This window comes from Neopsephotus bourkii, unplaced genomic scaffold (assembly GCF_033783945.1).
Source record: "Neopsephotus bourkii isolate Nb327-2 ecotype Australia unplaced genomic scaffold, CSIRO-AGI_Nbou_v1 NB_1723, whole genome shotgun sequence".
NCBI classification, from domain to species: domain Eukaryota; kingdom Metazoa; phylum Chordata; class Aves; order Psittaciformes; family Psittacidae; genus Neopsephotus; species Neopsephotus bourkii.
In genome coordinates this window covers 781,663-808,394 of record NW_026902197.1, presented here as the reverse complement: position 1 = coordinate 808,394, position 26,732 = coordinate 781,663, and the positions used below count along the sequence as shown (strand labels likewise).

The window sequence follows — 26,732 nt, the reverse complement described above, 5'->3', positions numbered from 1 at the left end:
AAACATCTTCTTGCGTTGGCCTACTTCCTCAGTGTGAATTATGATGTGACATATGGTGTGAAGCTGTGCTGGGCAGACAGTAGCAGTGTCTTCCCTCTTCAATAACCTACTCTCTTGTATGTGGAAAACTTATTTTTTGGCTGTTTGTGAATCACATGGAAGTATTGTTTGTCCATGAGATTGGGTTTCTGGGTGCTGATGAGGAATACAGATAAGTTTTTGTCTGCAACACTTTGTCTCATGGTAACAGGTCCGCTCATTGGTGTGTGATTCATCAGCCCACAAACTACTAATCTTCTGTGGTCAGAGCTCAGATCAGGAAGGAGACTTGATCCTGCAGACGGGGACCTTCACTTACCAGAAGTTTGCTGAGATACTGTCAGACCCAGAGGTGAGTGTGAGCAGTAAGCCAGCACATCCCCTCCTGTTCAGAGTGCAGGACAGAGCAATGCAGCCTGCGCTGCTCCTTCAGGTGCCAGATCTGCTGAGGGATGGGCTTGAAACCCAGTGAAAATTTGCACTCCATAAATGACTGATGCTATGGCTTTGGACATCTTGCTTGAGCTCCCAGGCTTACGTTTGCTAAGGTGGCAGCATGGGTGGTTCCACCTTTAAGTGCCTAGTTTGAAATAACCTTCCAGAGTGCCTCTGCAGAGGGCAGACACTCAACCTGTCTTACAGCAGGTCTTAAAATACCTGTGGGAAGCTTCCAAAACACATTAATCAGAGGCCGTCACTGCCCTAGTAAATGTGGCTATTTCTCTTCCTTTCACAGTCAGTTCAGCAAGCATAAGCTGTTCACAAAGTCCAGAGTGTTCATTACGGGTGTCTGAAGATGATGAGGGGATTACTAAATGCTGATTAAGTAACTACATGATGATTAGATGACTACAAATGCTGTTATTTAATCACAGAATTGCAGAATCATTCAGGTTGGAAGCCTGTAGCCCAGCCTCCTGCATAGAGCAGGGTCAGCACTGAATTTAGACGAGAGTGCTCAGGGCTTTGTCCAGTGGGGTCTTGAAAACCTTAAAAGACATCTCTGAACCTCTGCTCTGATGCCGATGACCGTAACTAGGTGTGCTATAGCTTTCCTCAGAGGCTTTAAACTCCCTTTCTGTTGGCACTTGTTGCCAATACAGGTATGCTGCTTCAGTTTTTGATAAGCCTGACTTCACTGATCACTGTGTGCCAGATGTTTAGAATGTCTCTGATTGAACATACAGTTGCTACAGGAATGGCTGGGTGATATTTTGACAAGTGGTAATCATTGTTGCTGTAATTAAATCAGAAAATCTGCCCACCTTCATTTATTTTAGGCTGATTGTTCTCATTTATTTCTGGTAACTATTTGTATGTAGCTAGTTAATTAAGGGCAGTCTAAGAAGGAGAACACAGTGTAAAGCAGTGTAGTAATCTCATTGCAGATACTTAGGAAGTCTGAAGTTTAATGCTGCTTTGGTGGGGATATGTTCAGCATAGCTCTAAGGAGCCTTGGAAATTTTCTTGACCTTAGTTCTGTGTCCCCAGCCTTGCGTCTTACTGGAGACGGAGTCACAACTTTCAAAATAGGTCCCAGGGAAGAAAATGAGTCTGAATAAAAAAGAAAGTCCTATGGCACTGCAACTGCACCAAGTGCTGTGTGATCATTCACTAGCCAATGACCAAGGGTAAGTTCAGACAAGGACTGAAAAGGGTATCTCAGGGTTAGAATTCACAAATCAAACAGAAACTTATGCTTTTGAGCCCAAGCCAGGGACTGATATCCCAGGTTACATAGGAAGAAGGAAAGAGGGCAGTTTGGTTCCTGCTTTCCTTTTCTTTCCTGAGGTCTTGTTGCTGTGCCCTCCCAACAGTCAGGAAGCAGAGCAGCCTGTCAACGTTAAGAATTTCAAAGGCTAGCAGAACATGGCCCCGTGCAACGATTTGCAAAGGGCTTTTGCTTTTGGACTGTTTAATCTATCCCCGGTGTTTCCTGTCAGCAAAGGGCTTGTGATGCTTCACTGTTTCAGCATGAACTGGCAGAAAAACTGCCAGGGCTCTTTTTCTGAAGTGCCGAATTGATCTCAGAGCTGTATTTGACCTTTGATTGCTTGTGTTTGTCCATTAGGTCACCCAGATTCTCAGTGACACTGATTCAGGTATCAAGGCCTCCCTTACTGTGTCGTGCTTGGGAGAAGGAGACTGGAGCAACCTTGGACATCCTCGATTTCAGGAAATCATTAATCTGAAACTGAATCCTGATCCAGTTCTGCCAGAAATGGATGGGGTGTCTGAATTTGCAGAATATGTTTCTGAGACAGTTGACGTGCCATCTCCATTTGATCTCCTGGAGCCCCCCACCTCAGGGGGCTTTCTGAAGCTTTCTAAACCCTGCTGCTACATCTTCCCTGGGGGAAGAGGTGATTCTGCTCTCTTTGCTGTCAATGGGTTTAACATCCTTGTGGATGGTGGCTCTGACAGAAAATCCTGCTTCTGGAAGCTGGTAAGGCACCTGGATAGGATCGACTCGATCCTGCTCACCCACATCGGTGCAGACAACCTACCTGGCATCAATGGGCTGCTGCAGAGGAAAGTTGCTGAGCAAGAGGAGGAACAATCCCAGGGCTCTACCAACTACAGTGACTGGATGAAGAACCTCATTTCTCCCGAGCTAGGGGTGGTTTTTTTTAATGTTCCTGAAAAACTGAAGATGCCTGAATCATCCATGAAAGTAAAGAGGAGCATCGAAGAAGCTTGTCTGACACTGCAGTATCTCAGCAGACTAGGCATTAAAGCAGAGCCTCTGTACAGGGTGGTGAGCAGTACCATTGAACCTATCACACTTTTCCATAAAATGGGAGTGGGTAAGCTGGACATGTATATACTGAATCCTGTCAAGGACAGTAAAGAAATGCAGTTTCTAATGCAGAAATGGGCTGGTAATAGTAAAGCAAAGACTGGCGTAATTCTTGCAAGTGGGAAAGAAGGTGAAATTTCTGTTCCCTATCTCACATCCATCACAGCCCTGGTAGTGTGGCTTCCAGCCAGTCCAACAGAGAAAATTGTAAGGGTTTTGTTTCCTGGAAATGCTCCTCAAAATAAGATACTGGAAGGTCTTGAGAAACTGAAGCACCTGGATTTTCTGAGGTACCCAGTGGCCACTCAGAAGGATATCACTTCTGGAATACCTCCACCTGTGCTGAAGCAGACCAAAATTAAACAAAGAACTGACAGTAAAGAGAGTCTTAAGTCTTCCCCCAAGCCATCTGTGACAAAGCAAGCTAAGAAAGAAGAGGCAGTGGAGGAGGGGATTAAGGAGGTAAAACCAGAAGTCATAAAGGATGCTAAGATTGAGAAAAAGGTTAAAGAACACTCAGAGAAAATTCTGGAGAAACCTGTTAAACATGAAAAGATAAAGACAGAGACAAGTGATGCTCTGAAGGCTGAGAAAAGAAAACTGGCGAAAGACAAGGTTGGAAAAAAGCATCTCAAAGAGAAAGTATCCAAACTGGAGGAGAAGAAAGACAAAGAAAAGAAAGAGATTAAGAAAGAGAAAAAGGACTTAAAAAAAGATGATGGAAAGAAAGAGGAAAAAAAAGATTCCAAGAAAGAGGATAAAAAGAAAGAAACAAAACCAGAGCCCAAAAAAAGTTCTAAACCAGACTTAAAACCGTTTACCCCAGAAGTGAGAAAAACACTATACAAGGCAAAAGTTCCAGGCAGACTCAAAACTGAGAAGATCAAGATCAAACCTGAAAAGGAAATACCTGCTGACCTGAAGATGTCACCAATGGAGAAGGCACCCGTACAGGTGGAGCCAGAAGAGGCTTCCATAGCTGAACAGAGGTTAGTCCTATCTTCACCAGAAGATCTTACAAAGGACTTTGAGGAAATGAAGCATGAGGAGAAAGAGGCCTTGCAGGTGACACAAGAAGTGTCTGATATTGAGGTTAGTGATCAGATTACGAGAATACCTGAAACTGAGAGGAAAGACCCTGCTGACGTGATTGCTCAGAGCAGCCTTGAGGTGGATCTGCTTTTGAATACAGACATTTCTGATCAGGTAATGACTACTGCTGATACGGAAAAAGCATCACCAGCAGAGGAAAAGACAGCCCCTCAGCTAGAACCGAGAGCAGGACTTGCTGAAAAAATAGAGGATGGAAGAAGAACAGTAGATGAAAATCGTGACGTGAAACACTGCGAGACAAAGGCTGAGCAGGACAAGGAAGTTCATCTGTTGGCAGACAAAGACCAGGTACCATCACAGATAGACCTCTTGGCAAAGGGTGTTCAACCATCAGTGCTCAGAGAGGAAGAAATGGAGGAAGAGGAGAAAATCCCTTTGGACAGAAAACAGAGGGAAACAGAAACAAAGACTTGTGAGGGGACAGAGGCACAGGAAGAGGGTGAGAAGGAAAAGAGAGAAGATGTGATAGAAAAGGCAGAACTGGAAGAAAAGGAAGAACACCCTGTGAAGGTAGAGAAGGAAAAGAACAGAAACTTCTATGAGCTGAATGAGGGGGAGGATAAAATATTTACCACTACAGAAAAGGAAAAAGAATTTAGTGACATGGGTGAGAAAACCAAGTTACTTGGAAAGGACATAAGAAAGGAAGAGTCATACCTGAGCAGTCTGCCAGTCACACCAGGGGCAACAGCAGAACATGTGTCATATATCCAAGATGAAACAATCCCAGGATACTCAGAAACAGAGCAGACCATTTCTGATGAAGAAATACACGATGAACAGGAAGAGAGGATCCCACACTTGAAGTATGATGTCAATGCCTATGACATTTCTGTTCCTGACCACCCAGGCTCTTTTGAAGTAATACATGGAATACAGGCCATGCCTACTGCTGACCTTTCAGCCAAAGGCTATGTTGGCCAGGAGTCTGAAATCCTGGCATATCCTACTAACATTGTGGCAGCACCTCTAGCTGAGGAGGAACATATATCCTCTGCTACCTCCATTACAGAATGTGATAAGCTTTCGTCTTTTGCAACTTCAGTGGCAGAAGACCAATCTGTTGCATCTATAACAGCACCACAGACAGAAGAGACTGGGAAAAGCTCTTTACATTTAGACACAGTAAACAGCATGCCCTCCTCTCGGACTGAAGCAACCCAAGGGCTCGACTATGTTCCCTCTGCTGGCACAATTTCTCCTACATCGTCCTTGGAGGAAGACAAATATTTTAAATCTCCACCCCCTGAAGATTTCCAAGTGTTAGCAGAAGGAGAGAGAAAACTGGAAGCTCAAAAAAAGGATCTTCAGGAAGAAGCAGAAGATGAAGAGGAAGAAGAAGATGGGACTCCAAATATTGAAATGCCTGAGAAGCTCAGGGGGCATTACAGTGCCCCCATGTTTGCTCACCAAGGCTGTCCTGGTAACGTGTTAATCGATGCTCCCATGCAAGTGAGGCAAACTTCTGGTCTGCTACTATCCTCTGAAGAAACACCATTTTCCCAGGTCGATGCTGCAGAGGCTGAAGAGCGATGCATGAGTCCTGACGACAGTACAGTCAAAATGGCCTCTCCCACCACTTCTGGCCCCACTAGTGCAGGACACACACCTTTCTACCAGTCGCCAGTGGAGGAAAAACTAGAAACAGTAGATTCAGATCTATTTGAAAAACAAAGAGATGATGCTGCCAAGAAATTGGAAGGTCAAACTTCTGTTGTGGTGAAGGGAACCAAGGGTGAAACTCTCAGAGAAGAAGAGGCATCTGCAGCAAAATATAGACATGAAAAAGAAGTGCCTGGACCTGTACAGCACAAGCTGGACCTGGGCAGTGACGTTCCAGTGTCTCCTGGGGAGGAGGTGCAGGAAGAACCCCTGGGGAAGGAGGAACTGCCCTGGCTTTCCTACCATAAGCAGGACACAGTGGTCACAGGGGAGAAGGAGGAGCATCCCGTGTGGCTCCAGCCCAGCACAGATACATTTCTGGAGCCAGAAAAAGAGCAAGGAACTAAATCCATGACAGAAAGTTTAATGGGATTTTCAAAGCACTTGTCCTTTGAGCCATTCTCTACCACAGAAACATCTCCAGGAAGTGTGGATCCTCCACAGTTCACAAGCCAAAGCAAATCTGAAAGTGACAAATCTTCACAGTTTTCACCAGATGACACCAAATCGCTTTCTTCTACAGAAGAAAGTATTGGTAAAGAAAAGTCCTCAGGTATTTCTGTTAAAGGAGCGACTGCAGAAGGAGAAGTGAGGTATTTCACAGGAGACACCTCAGAAGACAAATCTTCTCATGTTTCCATTAAAGACATTTCTCCAGAAGAGACTAAATCTGTTTCTCTCACTGAGAGCCCCAGCAAGGAAATCTCTTCAGACATTTTTGTTAAAGGAATTTCTTCAGAAGACATCAAATCTCTCAGTTTCACAGAAGAAAAGGCTATGTCTGGTTTTCCTGCTAAATTCCATCCAGAAGCTACGAAATCCCTGGATTTCACAGAGCAGAGCCCAGCTACATATGAAAAATCATTGAAAATTTTTGCCAAAGAACTCACAGAAGAAGTGTCAGAATCTTTTCCTTGTCCAGAAAGTAGCTCAGTTAAAGACACGTCACTCAGAGATAGTTCAACTGAAGATATGTCTCCAGATGACAGCAGTTTGTTTTCTGCATCAGAAAAGGGTCCATTTAGGGGAAGAACTGCAGGCTTGGACTCTCAAGAAGTATCTCCAGATGAAAAGGGCTTACACTTCACACAATGCAGCCCAACTGAGGATAAAGCATCTTCACACATTTCTGCTGAAGGTGTAAAACCTTGCAGGTTCAACGAAGCTCAAGAAGAAAAATCTCTGGAAATTGAAGACTTTTACATGAAAGATTTAAGTTGTGAGAAGAAAGTGTGGTTCCCAGAAGAGGTGAAGGAGAAACCGGTTCAGGGAAGGAGGCAGAGGTACGATAAAGAGAGAGAGAGCACATTTTTGGATGAGGTACCAGCATATGAAGCAAAATCCTCTCCTAAAATGCGAGAGGAGGAGATCCTGTCTCCTAAAGTGCCTGCCAGTCACACCTGGGAGGGAGCAGAAAGGGAAATATGGGGCTCTCCATATGGGTATCTTCAGGAAGGAAGAGATGCTGGAAGGGGAGGGCAGTTACCCAAGGAAGAGGATGAGAATCTCTGCCATGCTGAAGACAAACCTGTGCTACAGCAAGCAGAAACAGCACATTCAAAGATAGAATCATGTGATTATAAAGAAGACACACAGAAGAGTGCCAAACCTTCATCAGAAACAAAGAAAGAGGAAACAGTTCCTACTGACACTGTGCTCACAGAAAGAACACAAATGGAAAGCTCTCCTCTGTCTTCTCGATACGTCTTTGGTGAGGAAAATCAGGCCAAAGCATTAGCTGGAAACAAACAAAGGCAAGAATTGTTCTTGACATGTAAACGAGATTACTCCTACTTAGATGATGATGAGAAAGCTGCCCTAGATATCTATGCAAAGTCACTAGATCAAGCACTGACAGCATCTCCCGTGTCTGTTATAGCTACCACTCAGGAAAAGGAGATTGACACACCACCAGAAACAGGGAGGCCTTACCAGTTAAATCAGTGCAAGCCACTTTTACAGGAGGAAGTCCCACTGAAGAAGAAATCAGTGAAATCAGACATCAGTGGTTTGTATCAGGAAATAGACTGTAAATACAAGTCAGATAGAAAGCAAGAGGATGACTGTAAATCCACTAAAGGTCTCTATGACTCTACAGGAAGAAAAGAGCAGATGGCAGCAGCATCTACTCTGTTGCAATCTACAAGACCAGCAGAACATGAATATCTAGCAGCATCCCCAGAAGGAAGTGCTTCAGGTTCAGGGCAGCTTGCACACTCCCTCCTAGGGCAAGGACCTTGTCAGAAAAGCAGTGCTGCCATGGGCCATGCTGAGGCTGCAGGTTCTGCCAGCCGAGTGGCATATCCTCCAGAGACCTATTCCATGAGCTCTCCTGAGCCTTATTCCTATGAGGAAGGGGTCTGCAGACCCAGAGGTGGTGACAGTTTTACAGGACAAGAGCAAGAAGAAAGAGAACCAACTCCCTACCCTGATGAAAGAAGTTTCAAGTATGCTGACATCTATGAGAAGATGATTGTGTCTGGAGTTGGATCTTCCCCCTTCAAACCCAAGGGTGCAGACAGCCCAGCTGACGCTGACAAGATGCCAGCAACAGCACTGATTTCTCAAAAAGGCCAAAGCTTTTATGTCTCTGCAAAGGAAGAAGAGTCCTGCCTTTATACCTCTGCTGAGAAGGAGTTGTCATCTCCAGCATCCCCTAAAGATAAAGCAGATTCAGCCTTTGACTATACAGACATCCATGAAAGATGCTTGCCCTTGTCTGAAAGAGATAAGCCTACGATATCTGCAGGACAGCAAAAATTGGAGGTGTCTTCTGCTTTTCCAGAAGAATTGGACTCTGAACTGCACCCATCATCTGCACGCACAGCGTTTGCCTCTCTCACAGGCATGACTGATACGTTTTATCAACAAAAATCAGCTGCTTATGTTGATGCTGCCTGTCCAGATGAGAACATCCTTTTGTCCAGCCAGGAGCAGGTATCTCTGTTCCTGAAATCTGAAAGCTCAAACCCCAAAGGCACATACTATGAGAAAGGAGGTCGAGGGGAAGAAAGCACGAGTGACTCAGAGTTAGAAAAAGGTGCTAAGGAGAAATCTGAGAAGGAGTCTAAACTGCACAGCCCTGCTGAAGGTGCAGGCACAGTCTACGCACACATCTCAGTGATGGACAAGTTTCATGTACCAGAACCCCTTCTGCAAAGCACGCGTCAGGAGTCCATTTCACCCAGTTCTACTGCCTCGTCACCCTCCGATCCAGCGTGGAAAGAGGAATATGGAAGTAGGAAAACTGCATCAGCCACTGTTGTGGGGACATGCGTTGCTGGTTACAGGGACCTGCCAGACGTGGGCAGAGATCAGACCTTAGAAGTGTGCCAGCTAAGACAAGATTCTTCACAAAAGGGAGAAGTTGCCGAACATTCCACAAAAGAATCCCATTTCTGTGTAGCAGGTTATGCCAGCGCAGCAGCAGCCTCAGAGAGCCAGGACCAAGCCATAGACTTGAAATCTGCTTCTGGAAAACAGGGAGAGGCATTCAAGAAGAGCCCAACAGCAGAGGGCACAGTGATGCACAGCCGTTCAGGATTCCAATGTTCCCTGCTAGGAAAGAGTGAAACATCCAGTATGCTCAGACATGAGCAAACCTCAGCAAGCCATTCTGGGGATATCTCTCTTCCTTTAAAGGCTGCTTGTGCTTTGCTGTCAGACCAGGGGAAAAAAGATGAGTACTTGGAGGTTCCTGAGAAAACCAGCAGCCTTGACTCATCTTTTGCTAAATTCTCACCACTGAGTCCATATGAAGAAGATAAGTTGTTCTCCAAAGCTGTGGAAAGGGAAGCTGTGCCCCAGCATCAGCTGAAAGATGAATCTTCCAGCCTGTCAGAGGAGCCTTCATCTGAAGCTACCACTCCTGTGATACCGACTAAAGCAGAAAGTTTCTACTCCCATATGCTTTCCACATACACAGGTGCAGGAGAGGAACCAGGTACTAGGAGTCACTGGGATGTGTCTCCACAGATTCCAGATAGTGCTGTGAAAACACATACAGCTGAAACCAAAGACTTTGTGTCTGCTAAAGAACATGGTTCTCCCTTCAGCAGTGGCACGGGTGACAGCATTTCATCAAGCAAAAAGGAATGGCAGAGCTCAGACCCCACACCATTCTCTGCAGAGAAACAACGGCAACCCTGTGTAAGCAGCCCAGAGCAGAGGACACCGTTTGCAGAACACCCAATGACACTGACATCTCTCCCTGATGTCCTGACATCATTTCCTCATCATCAGCACAAAGATGAAAGCACAGCCAAAGACGAAACCACAGCCAATGGCCCAACAGAGGTGAGCACCAGTCTGCAAGCTTTCCACAGTACGTACCATGCAGCACAAGCAAAAGATGAAAAGCCATGTGCCGATTCTGACAGCAGTTTTTCTCCATGTGCGGGCAAAGTGGACACAGAGAGGCAGAGCCGTCCTTCCTCTCTGATGTCCCCTGCACACAGTTTCCAGCCCTTTTTCCCAGATGTGCAGAGGGGTGGAAAAACAGAGGACCATGGAGATGCTTCCCATGAGATGGAGCCACGTTTAAGAGGCAGTTCAGATTGCGGACAGAAATTCTCCTCATGTGAATACAAGCACAGGAAAGGAGAACTCTCTCCCTCATTCATCAACCCAAGCCCTCATGAGCTCTCTGAGGATAGTGACCTCTCACAAGAGGATGGTCATCCTTCAGTGCAAGGAAGACCACCCCACACTGGTAGTAGCCCCATGCAAAGTGCCACAGTGGAGGAAACTCCTCCAACGTCAGTCAGTGATTCTGGAACCTCTCAGTCAGACTCGGATGTCCCACCTGAGACAGAAGAATGTCCATCCATCACAGCAGATGCCAACATGGACTCGGATGAAGATGCCGATTTCCTCCCAGTGGACAAAGCTGTTGGGAATGCTCATCACACCAGTTCTAGGTCCAGCCATGATCCTCAGCCCGTTCCAATGGTAGATCCCCATCCCCACCCTCCTCACCCTGACGTCTGCATGGTAGACCCTGATATGTTGGTAAATGAGCAAAGCATGAGCAGAACTGATAAAATCTCCAAGAAAGACATCAAAGAGAAGAACAAAGGTGTGAGGAAGCCTTTGAGCAAGCCCAAGTCTTCCTCACCTGCCCGTAAAACAGACGTGAAAGGGAAACGATCCCCCACTCCTGTGAAACAGCCATCGGACAAGTCTCCAAAATCTGTCACTGCCAAGAAAGAAAGAGATGGTGGAGAAAAGCCCAAACCGCGCGGTGGAATGGTGCAGCCAGAGGATGAGTTATCGCGGAGCAGCCACAGCAACCCTGGCAAGAGCCTTGTTAATGGCATCAAAACAAACCCTGGTAAGAAATCCTTCCTTAAGCATGAATGTCCATAGAATCAGAGAATCCCAGACTGGTTTGGGTGGGAAGAGACCTCCAAACTCCTCCAGTCCCAACCCCTGCCACGGTCAGGGACCCCTTCCACTGGAGCAGCTTGCTCCAAGCCCCTGTGTCCAACCTGGCCTTGAGCACTGCCAGGGATGGGGCAGCCACAGCTTCACCAGGTACCCTAAAGAATGGAGAAAACTGTAAACCAGCTAATGTCTGTGGTCAAGAGAGGGTGTAATAGAAGTGGGGGAGGGTTTGCAGAGGCACCACAGGAAACTCCTCTTGCATGAGAACAGCTGAAGGGAAAGACACAAAGAGAGCCCTTGTGCACGTGTGTTGCAGATACAGCCCAGGAGAGGCAAACTGGCGTCACTGACAGATGGTGTCACTGGCAGCAGTGCGGTGGACAAGCCGCATGGTTGATGGAGTGGCTGCTCGTTGTAGTGGGGAGTGAGAGGAAAGTAGCGGCCAGAGCAGCGAGGTGGTCACAGTGCTAGGCCCAGGAGGGCTCTGCAAAGGAATGTGGACTGAACTGACACCTGAGAGAGCTGGTGCTCATGATCAACTGACAAGCACATAGGGTTCAGTCAAGGGAGAGCCTGCACCAGGGTATTAACAGAGTGCCTGTGCAGAACAGTCATATCTTGGAGGCGCTGCACAGAAGAACTGGCAAGATGCAGTGCCTGGATATGTGAGTCTGAAGGGAGGGTTGAGACAAAGTTATGGGATGTAGAGGTTGTGCATGGAGCAGTGCTGTGAGTTGCCCAAAACAAACTTGGGGTGAGGAGCCAGCAACCGTAAGACAGGCTGGGAAAGGAAGGGATTCTTTGTGTAGCAGCACAATGAGGTGTCCGTCCGAGTAGTTAGTGGCTTTTTGCTCACAGAAGAGACTACCCAGAGATCATAGTATAGGGAAGGAAAAAAGAGGAGAGAGGCCTCTGTGATTCCACAGAGAGCAGGAGCAAGAGGAGGGACAGTCCTTCTATGGGTTGTTTGTGTGTATATATGCACATATATTGCTGAGTATAACAGCTCTTGTTTGACCATCCCTCATCTCATAAATGTAAGCAGCAACAAATGAAGAAAAGAGGTACAAAAGGTTGATAGGAAAGAGCAATAGAGTCCTTGGAATGGCATCAATTCACAGGGATGGCAGAAAGCTGTTTTGGCTTTCTTGGCCAGAAGGCTTTTGTAATACCTTAGGATAGCTTATAAAGGCCATCAGAATGGGTTTCTTTAGCAAAAAACCCCAACAAAATTTAGTACCAAATAATTGATTGGAACAACAACTCTGCAAAAGCTAATACTGGAGATTTTTGTTTCCCTTCTTCAGGAAAAGCTTCTGTCCCTCCCCACAGAACAGCAGAACTCCCTTTCCCTTCCAGGAGCTGTGACAGCAGTGGTCCAGAAGTACACCCAGGTCACCTCCGAGCAGCAGATGAGCGGATAAATCTTAACTTTGTTGCTGTAGCTTTCTGGGATTCAAGTCCTTCAGTATTAATTTGAGATTTTGTCCTTTCCAGAAGGGTTTTGATAGCCTCTCTTTTCCTTTCCCCCCCCACCCCGAAGCTTCCAATAGTCCTAAGAGCAGTTTGCCTGTGCCCATGGGTCCACCTGTCTATGTGGACTTGGCATACATCCCCAACCATTGCAGTGGAAAGAACACGGATCCAGAGTTCTTCAAGCGGGTTCGAGCATCATATTATGTTGTGAGTGGGAATGATGCAGCCAATGGAGAACCAAGCCGTGCAGTGTTGGATGCTCTCCTGGAGGGGAAGTCTCAGTGGGGAGAGAACCTGCAGGTAGGTCACGGGAATGCCAAGGAGTGTGTGTGATGCTACTTGTGTCACAAGTGCTGGGGAGGAGTTGTGTGTCACAGAGATACCCAGAGGGAGTACGTGAGGACAAACTGAGAGGAAGCAAATTGTATTGGGGAAGTATCGTTCTGCAGTCTTAGAAGAGTAACTGTTTGTACCCATGATGAGGACACCCCCAGAGTGGTGTGAGTGGAAGCAGGTAGGTCCTCCTTTCCTTCTGAGGGGAGGAAGCATTTAGCGATCATACACTCCTCCTTGTCTTCCTCAAGGGAGAACAAGCACCATTACAGTCTGTATGTTCATCACAGCGTCCCACACCCAGTGGCATTTGTTGCTCACTGGTGATCTTTCTGATAGCAACCGTTTATTAGTGCTTTCAAACCAGAGTGTTCTTACCCATAGTCCCTGCTCAGTTCAGTTTGCAGGATGTTCCGGGTAGGCACTCTTTCTGAAGCCACGTACGAGAAAGCGTGTATGTGCTTTCAGATCAAGCAGCCTCAGATTTCAAGGTCCCAAAGTTGCATGTTGGGTCAGTAGGGACATAAAGCCTATTGTCAGGCCATTAACAGTGGCACTTTCAGAATTGTTCATTTTCACAGTGATGGGTCTTTCTAAGGCTGTTTCAGGAGCTCCACAGGGTGATGCCTTCCCCTGCACTGCAGCTGTTTTCATCATTAAGATCTTAGTCCTACAAGTTTGCAGCCATTGTGCTGGTAGTGCATAAAATAAAGCACCAGCTCTGCCTTAGAGAGCCTGATCTCCGAAAGACATTAACTAGAACAAGAAGTACCAAGGGTACAGTGTTCCAAAATGAAAGGGAAATTTTAGCCTCAGCTCCTGTGGGCATTGTTTGTCACTGCAGGTGTTCTCAGGCAATCATTTCTGCTGCTTTCTTTTCCCAGGTGACATTGATCCCAACACATGATACTGAAGTCACACGAGAATGGTACCAACAGACCCATGAGAAACAGCAGGAGCTAAACATCATGGTACTGGCAAGCAGCAGCACTGTTGTGATGCAGGATGAATCTTTTCCAGCCTGTAAGATCGAATTCTAAATCTTCCACACTTTGCATTCATCCATTGACTCTCCAATCACCGATGCAACATCAGAGACACCATCTAATCACAGTCCAGTTCTTCTCTGGTTTAGTCCTCTACATGGTTCCCATTTGTCAGGCAATCGGGTATCCATCTAGCTCAGCACTGGATGCCATGAGAAAGAAGTGTAGGGCTCTAATATTCTGGACTGAGCTGAAATCTGTGCAAGAGCAGTTGCAGGCCAGGGGCACTTTCATTTTCCCTGCTTTGTTCGGCTGCCTGTACCGTTTCTGTAGACTATTTTGGCTGCCTTGCTGCTGTGAGAGCTTGTTCTACTCTCTTCCTGGCTGCCTTGCCATTTAACTTGTAGCACCACAAACCTCATCTTTCTGGTGAGGGCTGAAGTGCTGCTGCTGCATGTAGACAGTGCATGGGGGGGAGGGGGACAGAGAAGAAAACTAATTTGCAAAGAAAATGCACCTAGGAAATGAGGGAAGGCAAAACCCTCCCGCTCTAAGGTGACAGTGAAGGTCATTCTTCCATTTCCCATCCTGAACGTACAGGTGGTGTTCTGACCAAGGGTCCTGTACTCCAGCTGGGCAGGACCCCTGCTTGCCAGCTCTCTCTGCAGGTTTCTGTCCCAAGTGTTTGATTGTAGCATCCTGCTTCACCTGCTGGCTGTGATCAAGGAACTGGGATGAAGGACAGTTTTGGGGAGGTAGGTGGGAGGGGAGGGTTCTACCTGCTCTTTGCCACAAAGAGCACATTCCTAACCTGCTAACTTGAGCTTTGCACTCAGAATGGCCGACTTACTCCTGCACATCAGCAGTGTGACAGTAGGAGGCACAGAGGGGCTGCTGCCTGAGGAGTCACATAAGGAGAGTACCCAAACGCACAACTACAGCCCCCCCGAAGTCGAAGGGCTGAAACAACCCCGGCCACTGTTTGCCTAAGGCGTAAGAGAAACCTCCCTGTCCTTGTAAACCAAAGGCTTTCTTGAGGACTGTGGTGAGGCAGCCGAGGAACCCACCTGCTAGAGGCTCGTGTTTGGCTCGTGTAGCTGGCGGGTGACAGTTCTGCAGCAGCAGCAGGTCCCTTGCTGCCTGTTTGCCACTGGCCCGAGCTCTTAGCTGTGTTCAAGCTTTGTGTTGTCCAGGATGTGTCCAGGATGCAGGGAACAGAACCTGCGCTGTAAGGAAAGAGAACCCCTTCCAGAACCACTCGGGGAGAGTAGGTTAGCTCTCAGGCCCTGCACACCAGAGGCAGGGACAAGCAGAGTCCTGTCGCCAGCGCAGTGGAGGTGCTGTCACACGGCGCTGTGTGCACGATGCAGCCCGCTGCTGCCGGCACACCTCCTGTGGGTGTTGCTCGCTGGCCATCCTGGCACGAGCACGGCCCCGAGTGCATCGCTGCTGCTAGCAGTCACCCAGAGCCTCCTTAGTGTCCAGACCCACCCCAGCTGTGGAGCTCCTGCAGGAAGAGCAGCAGGAATGTTAGAATCTGAGAGCCTTGCAAGAGGGACTTCCCACTAAGATAGTGTTTATCTTTCTGTAAGACCAAGAGTGGCAGTAGGGTGTGCTCTGGGGAAGGAGGGGGGAGCTAGAAAGCAATACTGCAAGGCTTGACATACAGCTCAAAGGTATTTCCATCTGCTGTGTCACCCACGGTGCTTGGCCCGGCGCCGAGGTCTGACTTCATAATAAGCATCCAGGACCCTGTGTTGTGCTTGCCTGGGATACATCGGTCTCAGTGCTTCTCTTCTGGCAGCTGACACAAAGAAAATGCTGCTTAGAAACTTGCTCCTGGGATTCAAATGGAGTTTCTAGGGAAATTGTTTATTTTGCATTTAATTTATATATTTATTTTTTGATGTTAAGCTCAGTTTTATGTAGATTTAATAATTTGTACATGTTGACATGACACCACGTGCTCTTAGTTCAGAGGTTTCTCAGCGCAAATACTTAGATGCTGCAATTCGAACAGCACCATACAAAGGCCACAGAGAACCTGCTGGCAGCAGCAGGGCTCTGCTGGCAGCCGGCACGGCCATGTCTGAACCGCAGCGGCTGCAGCACGAGGCTTCAGCAAAGCCCTCGTTAGGAGCATGTCAGCTCACTCGGGACCTTAGCAAATCCCTGCCCTGTTCTGTACTCATTCTAACCATGGAATCGCAGTGTGTCTGCCAGAAGAATAAATGTAACCCAATGGGGTCAGTGCCCATGAGCGCTGGTTATGGCAAGTGACTGCAGGGGGTACCACAGCTGCTCCTGCTGCCCCTGCACACTGCTGGGGCAGGGGGAGGAGCTCCTGGCTCACCCGCAGTGCTGCTGCCAGCAGTGCAGGAGCGAATGTGACCCTCATTGACTGGCTCCCGGGATCCCGAAGCGTGGCTAGGTGTAAGGCTAATGCACTAACTTTAGATAGACCCACACATGAATGTTTCTCAGTTTCAAACTTGAAGCAATTGTGACTAAGCAGCAGTAGTAGTGAGGCTTTGCAAGGTGCCTGCGTCCTCCAGGCAGGAGTGTGGTACTGGCACATGCTCCAGTGAAAACCATGTGCTCGGTGCTGCTGCTCGCTGCAGCCGTGCTGCTTGGACCCCTCTATCCTGCAGCAGTTTGCTTCCACCTCGAGGCACCACACTTTTTGTTTAGTCTTTTGTGTCCGTCTTTTCTCCCTTCAGCTTCTCTCCTTCCGCTCCCTCTCCTCTCCTCACCTCCCCCTCCCTCCCTACATCTTAAAAGGCTACGGGGAAAAAAAATCTTGTAAAGATGCCAATTTGTAAAGATGCTGCCCCTGCTGAGCCTGCAGGAGCCAGCAGAACCCATCCAGAGCCAGAGGTAATACAAAACTATAGAGAGAAAGAGTTAAACTCTGCTTTTGCTTGTTTCTGCATGTGGGCAACAACGCGTAATCTTCCTGTATGTAATAGGTACAAAATACTATTTTAAACCTATAATTAAAGAAGTGAACGTCTTAACTGTATTGAAATGGCAACCTGTGCTCCTAGCTTCTTCTACGCTAACGTCTTAAGAACAGAGCCCTGATTCTTTTCTTCAGCATCATGTTTCTTTTTGACTTTAGTTCCTCAAGTTCTGTCCTTTTGCTCATTTCCATGTGAAACACTCTGTAACTAACTGCTGTCGAGAGAGGAGCCCAACACATTCATAATAAAGCCACATTAACTGCAAACAAGAACACCTCCAGCGGTTTCAAACTGTTCTTTGAGTGAGTCCCTGCAGGGACACAGGGATGCTGCTGCCTTCCCTCCCCTCCACGATTTGAGGTGAGCCCCCCCTTTGCCACTAACACCCCCCCTGCACCGACACAGGGGCACGGAGCACACCTGGGACCCCCACCTCCTTCCCTGCCCCACAGCCGGGGGCCCAGCCAGGGACGCAGCCCCCGGTGTTCCGGTGCGGAGCCCGGCACAACCCCTGCTGCCGCTGCAGCTCCTGCTCACGCGCTCCATGGTGCGCCGCTGCCGGGCCCTGCGCTCTGGCCAGCACTGCCCGCGTTCCCTGGTCCTGCGGAAGGCAGGAGGGACTTGGCTCAGGGCCTGTGGGCACTGACGGGGCACCCCATGCTGCCAGTGCCCCTTGCAGCAGCGGGCCTTCGTACCTCCGCAGCACTCAGGGTGACCGCTGGAGCGGGAGGCACTTGACTGCAGCTCTTCAGCCACTGAGCAGGGCAGCAGCCCTGCGCTCTGCTGGTGCCGGAGCGCTGCTGCCCGCTCAGCTCTGCTCCTGCCTGGGCATCCTCAGAAGGAGACACAGTGGCACAGCTGAACCTCAAGGGAAAAGGAAAGCAGGTACCGGGCCATGGCCCTCAGAAGAGAGGACATGGTGGCCACGGAGCACGGCACAGCTCGTGCAGCATGTGATGGAGAGCTCAGGGCAGCTGCCAAACTGCTGCTGACAGGGGAGGAACCACAAACCATTACCCTTAACCAGGAGCTATTTCCACAGGCGCTTTCCAGCTAAGCAAGCATATGGATGTGGCCATGCTCCTGCTCACTGAGAGGCTGTGACTGTACATGCCTTTCCAGAGGTGTACAGTGATGGGAGCCTCCTACAGAGCAACTTGAAGAGGCACGCAGCAATCCTTCAAGCTCCTGGGCCTGTTGTCCCCCTGTGGCCAGCGACAGAGCAGCCATCTGCTGAGCAGCACTGGACCCAACAGTCCTGGACCACAGGAGGAGCGGGCACATAGGACCCTCACACCAAGGGCAGACACCAGTGTCCTCTGTTGGTCATCTGCGTCTGTCACTTGCTGTGCAGGCCTTGGGGAGGGAGATCAGGATTAGTAACTTGTGGGGAAGGGGCACGGCTCTGAGAAACCAGAACAGATAATCAACAGACAGGTCCCAGTAAGACAATGACACGGCCCTCCCTTAATCAGCTCCTCCGGTATTTGCCAACTGGTGCACCAGAGGAGCGTCCGAGGCAAAAGCAGCAATACTGAGTAGGGTCTTTTTTCAACACTCAGGGCTGCGCGGCCCCTGAACCACCAAAGCCCAAACCCTGCACACGCTGCACAGCCTGACCCTTCCTGCAGCTCTAAGGACTGAAAGCGCGCAGGCCATCGCTGTACTCTGGCTACTTGGTACAGACGGTTGCTATTTGCTGCTTGTTCTGCCGCACAGCCATGTCCCTGTGCTGTTTGCCTGCTGCACACCCTGTCAACAACTCAGAGAAAGGGTTTTACTTCGTTACATCTGCCAGGGGTTGACAAGCCTCATCCGAACTTCCCCAGCCACTGCAGGCAAGATTTGTGGCTACACCCAGGCAGAGACGCAGGAGCATGCAGCAGCCAGGTGTGCACATCACTACTTATGCAGCACAAGGGCATTGGAAAGTGCACCTCAAGCTGCATTAGCATAGATTTGAGGAGCAGGAACTAGCTTGGCAAGATTAAGCCAAAAATACCAGCTTCTGCTGCTGTGCTCAGAAACTGTGCAACCATCCTTTTCTTCCCCCCCTGTGAGTCATAGCCCTTCCTTACACCACCCTTCTGTAGGACTTGCTTGTGGATTAATCACTCCTGCTGCTAAGCCAAGAAAACAGGTAAAGACACTGCTAGGAAAAGATGGCCAGTGCTCAGATTTCACAACACATTGCAGATGTGCGTTCGAAGCATTAGAGCATCATGAAAGACAATTATCGACACAGGCAGCCAATAGGCAGCTCTTTTAAAATAAAGGATACCATCCCTTCTTGGCCTCTCTACACAAGAGAGCAGCTGCGGCCCAGAGCCCCGCTCCTGCATCACTGTGGGCAGCCCAGCTTTCTTCTCAGCTGCCTATAGGACGGTACCTGCCCTTGAGTTCAGGACTTCTGCTCCCGCAGCGCAAGCTCCACCAGCGACAAGTCACCAGCCTGTCTCCCTGTTACCCTCTGATCCTACAAACATCACAGTATCGTCACTATGCAAAGTACCAATGCAGCTAATTTCTGGCTAGAGGACTCCAGCAACCAAAAGATACAACCAGAAGCTGAGACACCAATTAGAATTTACAGAAATCCTGTAAAATTAGCGATATGGAGGTTTGTCTTTTTCATCACAAAACCCCTCTGGCCTCTCTCTTGGGCCCAATCTCTCACTGAGCTGCAGCTACAGTGGCTGTGAGCTGTTTCCCTTTGTCATTCCCACCATTACTGACCTGGGGGGTATGGGATCCGGTGCTGCTCTGCCTCCCGTGCTCCCGCTGCCAGCTCCTGGGGCAGGGGTCTGCGGCACCACCCGAGGTCTCTGTTCCTCCAGGTATTTAATGCACGGCTGCCAATGAAAGCCTGGGCACTTCCCTGCAGCAGGTCCCCTTCTCCCATAGCCCCGCAGGAGAGGGCAACTGGGCCTGCCCCGCACACAGTCCTGAATCCAGGCACTGCTCAGCTACTGCACTGCAAGTGCCAGTGGACGTCACCTTTCTGAAGTGCCCGGCCTGGCAGGTAGGGGTTATCAGGCGTGAGGAAGAGGACACTGGCTGCAGGATGTGCTTGCTAATGGCAGTGAGCTGTGGACCAAGAGAAAGGAGCTGAGCAGGCTGAGCCAGTGTTTCCATTCTACCACAAACCACCCTGGGCCCTGGGGAGCCACTACCGCTCCCCCCACGATGACCAGCTCTTTCGTGGAGGAAAAGAGGTGTGTGGCCTTCTCGAACACAGCCCCATGCCTACGCACTCACTTCAGTGGTGGCTTCAGCCACAGTTCCTCCTCCGGGACAACAGAGAACAAGCAGGGCTTGCTCCTTCACATGCACTGCTACCCCAGTCCGCATCAGAGACAGAGACGTTGGACCCACAGCATCCATTTACTGTGAACACACGTCATCATCACAATACAGCGTGGATATCTTTGGGCACAGCTTCACAGAAACACAGGTCCTAGCTACAGACAAACACAGACTTGTCCACAAGTACAGGAGGCGCAGGAGGCACAGCCCTGGCCTGCACTCAGGAGGCGGCAGGGACACCCGTATCAACCTTGCCTTCAGGCTTGTGCTCACAAGTCAATTACATAAATATGTATTAAATACTTTTCATATATACTAGAGATATCTCCTTATTGGTTTCTAATAATCCTGATTTGTTCAAATAGCAGGTGTTTTTAAATTTCTGTCACCAAGACTTCAGAGCTGTGCCCTGCCCGACCCTTGGGGACGAGAAAAGACCCGTGTGTGTTCTCCCTGCCCATCTCTCTCCGGCTCGATCCCCAGGCTGCCGCCTGCCTGCCCCAGCCCAGCAGGAAAACATCAGTCTACACCAGAGATGTTTTCTTGCAGGTGGCAGTCTTGCACCTCATCCCCTCACTGCTCTCCTTCCCACGCTCAGAATGCTTCCTGCTTCTCCTAGTCTTCCTGCTATGGACTCTCTGGACCTGTTCTTGGTGGCCAGTGATGGGAACTGAGAGAGGAAGAAGGAAGAAACAGAGAGGAGGTTGGTGGTTGTGATGGATCTGATTGCTCTGGGCCAAGACTGCCTTTCTCTGTAGCCTATGGGCCAAAGAATCTCAAGGGAGCATCTGTCCCCTTTGGACTTACCACCCCAAAAGCCTTGGCTGTACCCATCCTTTAACTTTGCTGTCCCAGCAAGCATACAGCCCTTGGGACACTGGTGCAGCCCCATGTCCCTGTTCCATGGAGGTGCCATGCATTTGTTATTCACTTAACAAGGCAGAGGGGCATCGTCTCACGCCAACTGGCAAGGAGCTGGCTTGTGGAGGAGCAGAGCAGACACTTTCAAACCCCAAAGTCCTGTGGCCTTGGGACATGGCTTGTTCTGTGCTGTAGACAGCCAGCTGCATGAGGTGCTGTGTGGGGAACCGGGCTGCCTCCAGGCTAGAAGCGCTTGCAGTTTGCGATCTGGTGAGCCACTAATTCTGCTGATTCCCCCGACACTGCAGCTGCAGCTCTTCCACACTTCTCTCAGGAGGCAGGGGCTGCCCCTGGCCTGGCACAGCACTGTCCCCCAGCGGCTCCTTGCCCACATGCTCTGGGTCCAGAACCTCACCCAGCAGCTCCTCTTCACAGGGCACCAAACCCTTCTTAGACAGCCCTGACTGATCCAGGCCAGTCATTCCCCCTACACACCCCTCACCTGACTTCACACTCTCCCCAGCCAGCCTTACATCAGGCCCTGCACCACACTCTGGGTTCCCTGTGTTACTTGGCTCTAACATTTCCCCAGTTGATTCCTCTTCATCCAGCTTCACCACGCTCTTCTCTGGGCTAGAGTCCTCCTCCGCCAGCTCCAGGACCCTGCCTGGCTCTGGGCCCTTATTCCAGGTGAGGGTCTCTGGGGCACTTGGCTCCAACAACCCAGACACCTCCACCTCCACGTCAAGCCCGCTGCCTGGCGGCTGTCCCTCTTCTTGCTCAGGGGACTGGCTATTCAGCTGCTCCTCGCTTCTGGGGGGACTGCTGCAAAGTTTCTCAGTGAAGCTGAAGCGAGCACAGTTGTCCACCGAGGTTGGGGAGGATGGGCCTGCACTGGAGACTGTGCTCGAGGGGCCACTGCTGTCTGCAAGGAGGAAGAAAAATCTTCAAAAATTAGCTGACATTTCCCCAGCCCAAAGCCTGGGCAGACCCACGCTGCCGCAGCCCCCCAGTGCTATAGACAGTAGGTGAGGGTAGTCTGTGTGCCACGCAACCTGGCTGGGGCCTGCAGCTGCCCCTGCCTGTACTTCTGGCAGCTGGGCTGAGGAAAACCCAAGCACATAACCCCTGCATGCTAAGCTCGAGTCACCACTGGAAGAAGTATGGATTCTCCACCAATTGCTTGCCTTATACTGTACAATGAGCAGAACTAGAGAACAGATCTAGATTACATCTAATCCAATAAAGGGAGGAGGATTAAACAACTGTTTCCAGTCAGATCAGTTCCCTGACCTTGCTGCCCACACACACACACTCTCTACTCCTGGCACAAAGAGTGTACGGCCAGGACAAGAGTAGGGTTGCTCCTCCAGTGGCAACCTTGACTCGTGTTACTAAGACATTCACTGTGCAACTGCTGGCTAATCCTTTACCATTCGAGTTCCAGTCAGATCTGCAAAGGGAGCTAACAACATTCACCAGCTCTGCTGAGACTGTGACACATGAGGCCCAGGAGCTGCAGAAAAGCTTGTGAGTGAAGAGCTAAATGATCAGCTGTCCTGCATGGAGCTCTGGGTGAGGCATGGATGTGGCTGCTTATGAAAAGGTATTTCCCTGTGCCAACACTGAGCCAGCCATATGCCACCGAGTATCACAAAACTGGAAATGAAAATGAGGTGCATTCAGGCCCTCCATGTCCTAGTGCACAAAGCAGAGGATGTCTGGAGAGACAGCATCCATCCAACAGCACATGTCCCCAGGATATATAATACTACAGAGAGTCCCTTTTTGCATCTTTCTTTGGAAAGTATGACTACTTTCCCTTTTACCTATTTCCCTTTTCTGTTTCTGTTCCTTCAAGGGCAGAGCACAGAAACCCTGAGCACAAATATTTGGCTTCCACCATTTGGTACCCTTTACTTCCCTCCCTCACCATCACATTGACCCACGATGAAGAAGGGAACACTCACACCAAGGGGGCTTATCCGAACGCTGGCGCAATGGCAAAGAGGCTGATGTCAGGATTCGCTGGGACATAAAGGGGTCTCCTGGTATCTGGCTGCCAATCATTGAATCAAACAAAGCTTCAAGAAAAGAAATACACAGATCAGTAATATTCAGACAGACATAAAGGAATGGTTGTAGCCCAGCAGCTACAAGCAGGCACTCCCAGAAGGGCTCAAGAACAGTGCAGATTCAGAGCCATGCCTGTCCATCAGCTCCTGGGAATCTGAGGCAAAGATTTCCAAAGCTGGAGTTTGTATCCATGTCACCAAACTTATCAGCTACAGACAGACCTGACCGATTGCTTGGCTCTCAAGTAAGTGGCCTCGGATGGCTGTGAGCTGGATCGCACAGCTCACTCCTGGGCTAGAACACTCTAGAACAGCTTGGTTTGTTTTGTTGCTAGTCCTGTCAGGCTGATCTGTCCCATTAACGCAAAAGACCAAACACTCTCCTTGCCTCAACTCTGTTCTAGCTCACCCAGAGACGAGCCCACCTCACCAGTACCTGCAGTAGACTGGACATGCGACTCACTGCAGCTCCTGCACACAGCTGTCAGGAACTCGTTGACCTGTCGCAAAGAGAGGGAGTTGTGCAGGGTCTCCAGGGGATAAATGGTGGGAACCATGGAACAGCCTTCAAAACCTGGAAAGAAACCCAATCAGAACATGAATAGAGCAAACAGCAACCTAAATCCATGCAGGACCACTCATAGCTGAAGGAGCTGGGCAGTCTGTGAATCAAACAGGCACACTCAGGCCTAAGGGCACCTCTTCCAGGCCGAGAAAATCACCGCTAGGCAACCACATGCAGTAACAGACCTGAAAGCAAGCGTCCAGGCACACGCAGAAGGAGGGGGAAGAGGAAGAAACGTATCTTAGCAGCAGCCGTGTTTGCTGCAAAGCCTGTGACCCTTTTGCTAAACTCTATGATTATGTTGGAGAACTTAGAACAGTGCCCATGCTTTACAGAAGCTGCACAGGATTTGAGAGAAGTCAACAGAACATCCACAGAAGGACCCACCACCCCGGCCCAGCCTGGCACAGCACCCCTCATCCCATCAGCAAGGCAGCGCACGCTGCTACAGACACAGGGAGCAGCAGAGCCTCCACTCGCATCTCACAGCCTGCATCCCCAGTAAGGGATGGGCAGTGTTTGAAGTATTTGTCCCCTTAACAAGACTTCAATGCCAGAAAACCCTGAATTAGTATGAATATGTATCTCAATATTTAAGACACTTGCTCAGAGCAATGCCGCATCACAGCTATTCACAGCAAATTCTTTGCTGCTCAAGCCAGAGGAGTATTATTGCAAAGCATCTTCCTCTTCATCCAAGCTTCTTGGCAAGGTTTTTGGACCCAAGCCAACCTGGAAGTGCCAGAGGGGCAAGGAAGAAATTAATGAGTCTGAGAATATGGAATGAGGCCTCCTCCTGCTCTGCAGCTCTTGAGTTTAAAGGCCTGTAAACTGCAGCTTAGGCTTCCTATTCTGTAACTTCCTAGCTCAACTGAGGAGCTCAGAAAGACCCTGGGAAGGAACTGGGTCTCCTACAGAGAAGGAAAATTACTTTGAAATACAAGAAGTACAACAGCTTTTGATGCTCTACTGTGTCGGGATTGCTGCCCAACACACTGGGAGGCTATAATTAATCTCTACAGCTTGACAGCACCTTAGGGGAAGACCTAAACCACCCTAGGTTATCTGCTAAGTGTAGCCATTGTTCCAGTCACCTCCAGGAAAGTCTCATCTGCTCATCTAAGCCAGTCCTGCAAGAAGCAAGGAGCATGAGCCAGCAGATGAGCAAAGCCACATGCAGTATGAAGAGGCTGCAGACCAGATCATCAGCAGGTTGCAGTGCTGCAGAGACACCGCTGTAACAGCTACTGGAGATAACCCCCCAGCCAGTCCAGGGAGGTTTACCTATGCCACAAAGGGTCTACAAACATCAATTTAAAGCATGAAGGGTAACAAATCCTTGGCTAGGATGAAGGAATATAAGACACAGGAAAAATACTCTTTTGTCCCTTGCTGAGAATCCTTAAAGTGCATGTGCTGAAAAAGGAAGAGTATCTGTTCATTATTTTCTCCTGGGCATTCTGGGAGAGCGAGATACAGGACAAGACTTAACACCTTGCTGTGTGGAGACGGTTCTGGAGCATCACAGTATGAGGCTGATGTCATTTCACAACAGAATCTGTGTTAAGAGGGACCAAAGTTGGCTCAGCTGTTGGGGTCTCCAGAGGAAAAGGGAAGAAGTTTTACTACAACACAGGGCAAGCAATACAGGTGGAAAATACACTGGAGGCACTGATGGGGATCCAAGTGATTGGGCACTCCTTTAGTAAAAAGAGGAAAAAGCAAACATGTGACACTGACAACACTGCTGATATGAAAGGAGGTACCTGTATCCTGAGGGGCTGAGGCCTGCTCGCACAGCTCAGCACTGTGGCACTTGACTCCTCTGAAGCAATTGGTGGAAAAAGCAAAAGTTTTCCTTCTCGAGGGGAAGCACTACTAATTTTGAGGAATCCCTCTCATTTGTGCACGGCAGCCCACTCCCTCGCACACCTCCCTTACCTGCCTAGCTGCTGGGAGAGGCAGCACCCTGCACCTCAGCAGAGCCACAGCAGAAGTTACCACTACAGACCATAATCCTTACATGCATCAGAGCAGCTCTGGCCACTTCTGCACCACACAGGATTAGCAAAGAACCCACATCTTTGGGAAGGACAACAAAAATAAAGCACAAGTGCAAACCATAGGAGCCTTTCCAGCTGGACAGGTCCCCAGTGGCAACTGCCTGGCTACTGCGGATGCTTCCCAAAGCCTTTTCCTGGGGCCTGCAGGGCAGGAGTCTGTGATGCTGACAAAAGCATAAGAAATCAGACAGAATTCCATTCATTTTGTACCAAAGTCATTCAGCAGCCCACAGAGGAATGAGTTTCATTTTTCATTTTGCTCAGGTTTGACTATACTAACTGCATTAAAATGCAGAGGGCAATCTGCTCCCTTCAGAGTGGGGTCTGCCCTGGAGGGGGAGGCACGTGGCATGGATCTGCTGACCAGAGTAGATAAAAATGAATCCCAAAGTCCACTGTAATCTTCTGTAGGTGAGGAGCACAGCGTGGTTATGTCCCCAAAACTTTTGTTCAGTAGAATAGGAATAAACCATCTGTTAGACACAAGACCTGGTTACGGGAAAAACCTTAAGCTAGACCAGGCAGAGGAGTCTGCTAAGTATGTTATCTTGGATGTCCAAGGCGACTGTGTGTGATGTGAGGGAGCGGCTACGGGAGACTCTCCACCCTGAATCGATAGTGCAGCAGCATCCTGATACAGCAGCAGAGAGAATGGTACTGCCAGAAGAGCCACTCTGCAGGCAGATCACCAGGGGACTGCAAGTCCTGTTTCGCCTCTCCCGGGCACACTGATGCCAAAGCTGAAGGCCAACTGCGCTCCAGTTTGAACTCTTGGCCCCAGACCTTCATGCTCTGGCAGGTGCACGCTTTACTGCATGCTCAGTGTAAACAGGCTCATGAAGTCTTCCAGAGGCTCAAGGAGGGAGTGAATTTCCCCTTACAGTAACACTGCTTCAGAGCTGCCTAGTACCAACACACAGCACTTCCTAAGAGCAGTAAGGTGATTTGGGTACAAGCACCCTTGGGCAGCAATCATCTAGCACACTATACTTTATAAAGCAAACGGAGACCTGCACCTGCCTCACATCTTCCATCAAAACCAGGCAATCCCAGATTCCCAGGAGACTCCAGCAGGCAGTGACTCTCTCCCTCAAGCAATCCCCCA

At 49.3% G+C, this 26,732-nt stretch overlaps 2 protein-coding genes across 13 annotated transcripts in view; one reads left to right on the top strand and one right to left on the bottom strand.

The window, feature by feature from the left end:
• Positions 1–13,858, top strand: part of MAP1A (microtubule associated protein 1A) — a 48,581-nt gene extending 34,723 nt beyond the window's left edge. For both annotated transcript variants that reach the window (XM_061376623.1, XM_061376624.1), the window contains 4 exons: positions 251–391; positions 2,111–10,946; positions 12,543–12,775; positions 13,693–13,858. In XM_061376623.1, the coding sequence (XP_061232607.1) occupies positions 251–391; positions 2,111–10,946; positions 12,543–12,775; positions 13,693–13,848 (9,366 nt within the window). In that variant the 3' untranslated portion in view covers positions 13,849–13,858. The remainder of the gene's footprint in view (positions 1–250; positions 392–2,110; positions 10,947–12,542; positions 12,776–13,692) is intronic.
• Positions 13,859–20,124: 6,266 nt separating this feature from the next.
• PPIP5K1 (diphosphoinositol pentakisphosphate kinase 1) overlaps positions 20,125–26,732 on the bottom strand; it is a 46,626-nt gene continuing 40,018 nt past the window's right edge. For 7 of the 11 annotated variants that reach the window (XM_061376591.1, XM_061376592.1, XM_061376590.1 and 4 more), the window contains 3 exons: positions 23,436–23,573; positions 22,895–23,008; positions 20,125–21,849 (listed from right to left, as the gene is read on the bottom strand). In XM_061376591.1, coding sequence (XP_061232575.1) covers positions 21,203–21,849; positions 22,895–23,008; positions 23,436–23,573 — 899 coding nt within the window. In that variant the 3' untranslated portion in view covers positions 20,125–21,202. The remainder of the gene's footprint in view (positions 21,850–22,894; positions 23,009–23,435; positions 23,574–26,732) is intronic. The other 4 variants (XM_061376593.1, XM_061376596.1, XM_061376598.1 and 1 more) reach the window with 2 other exon arrangements.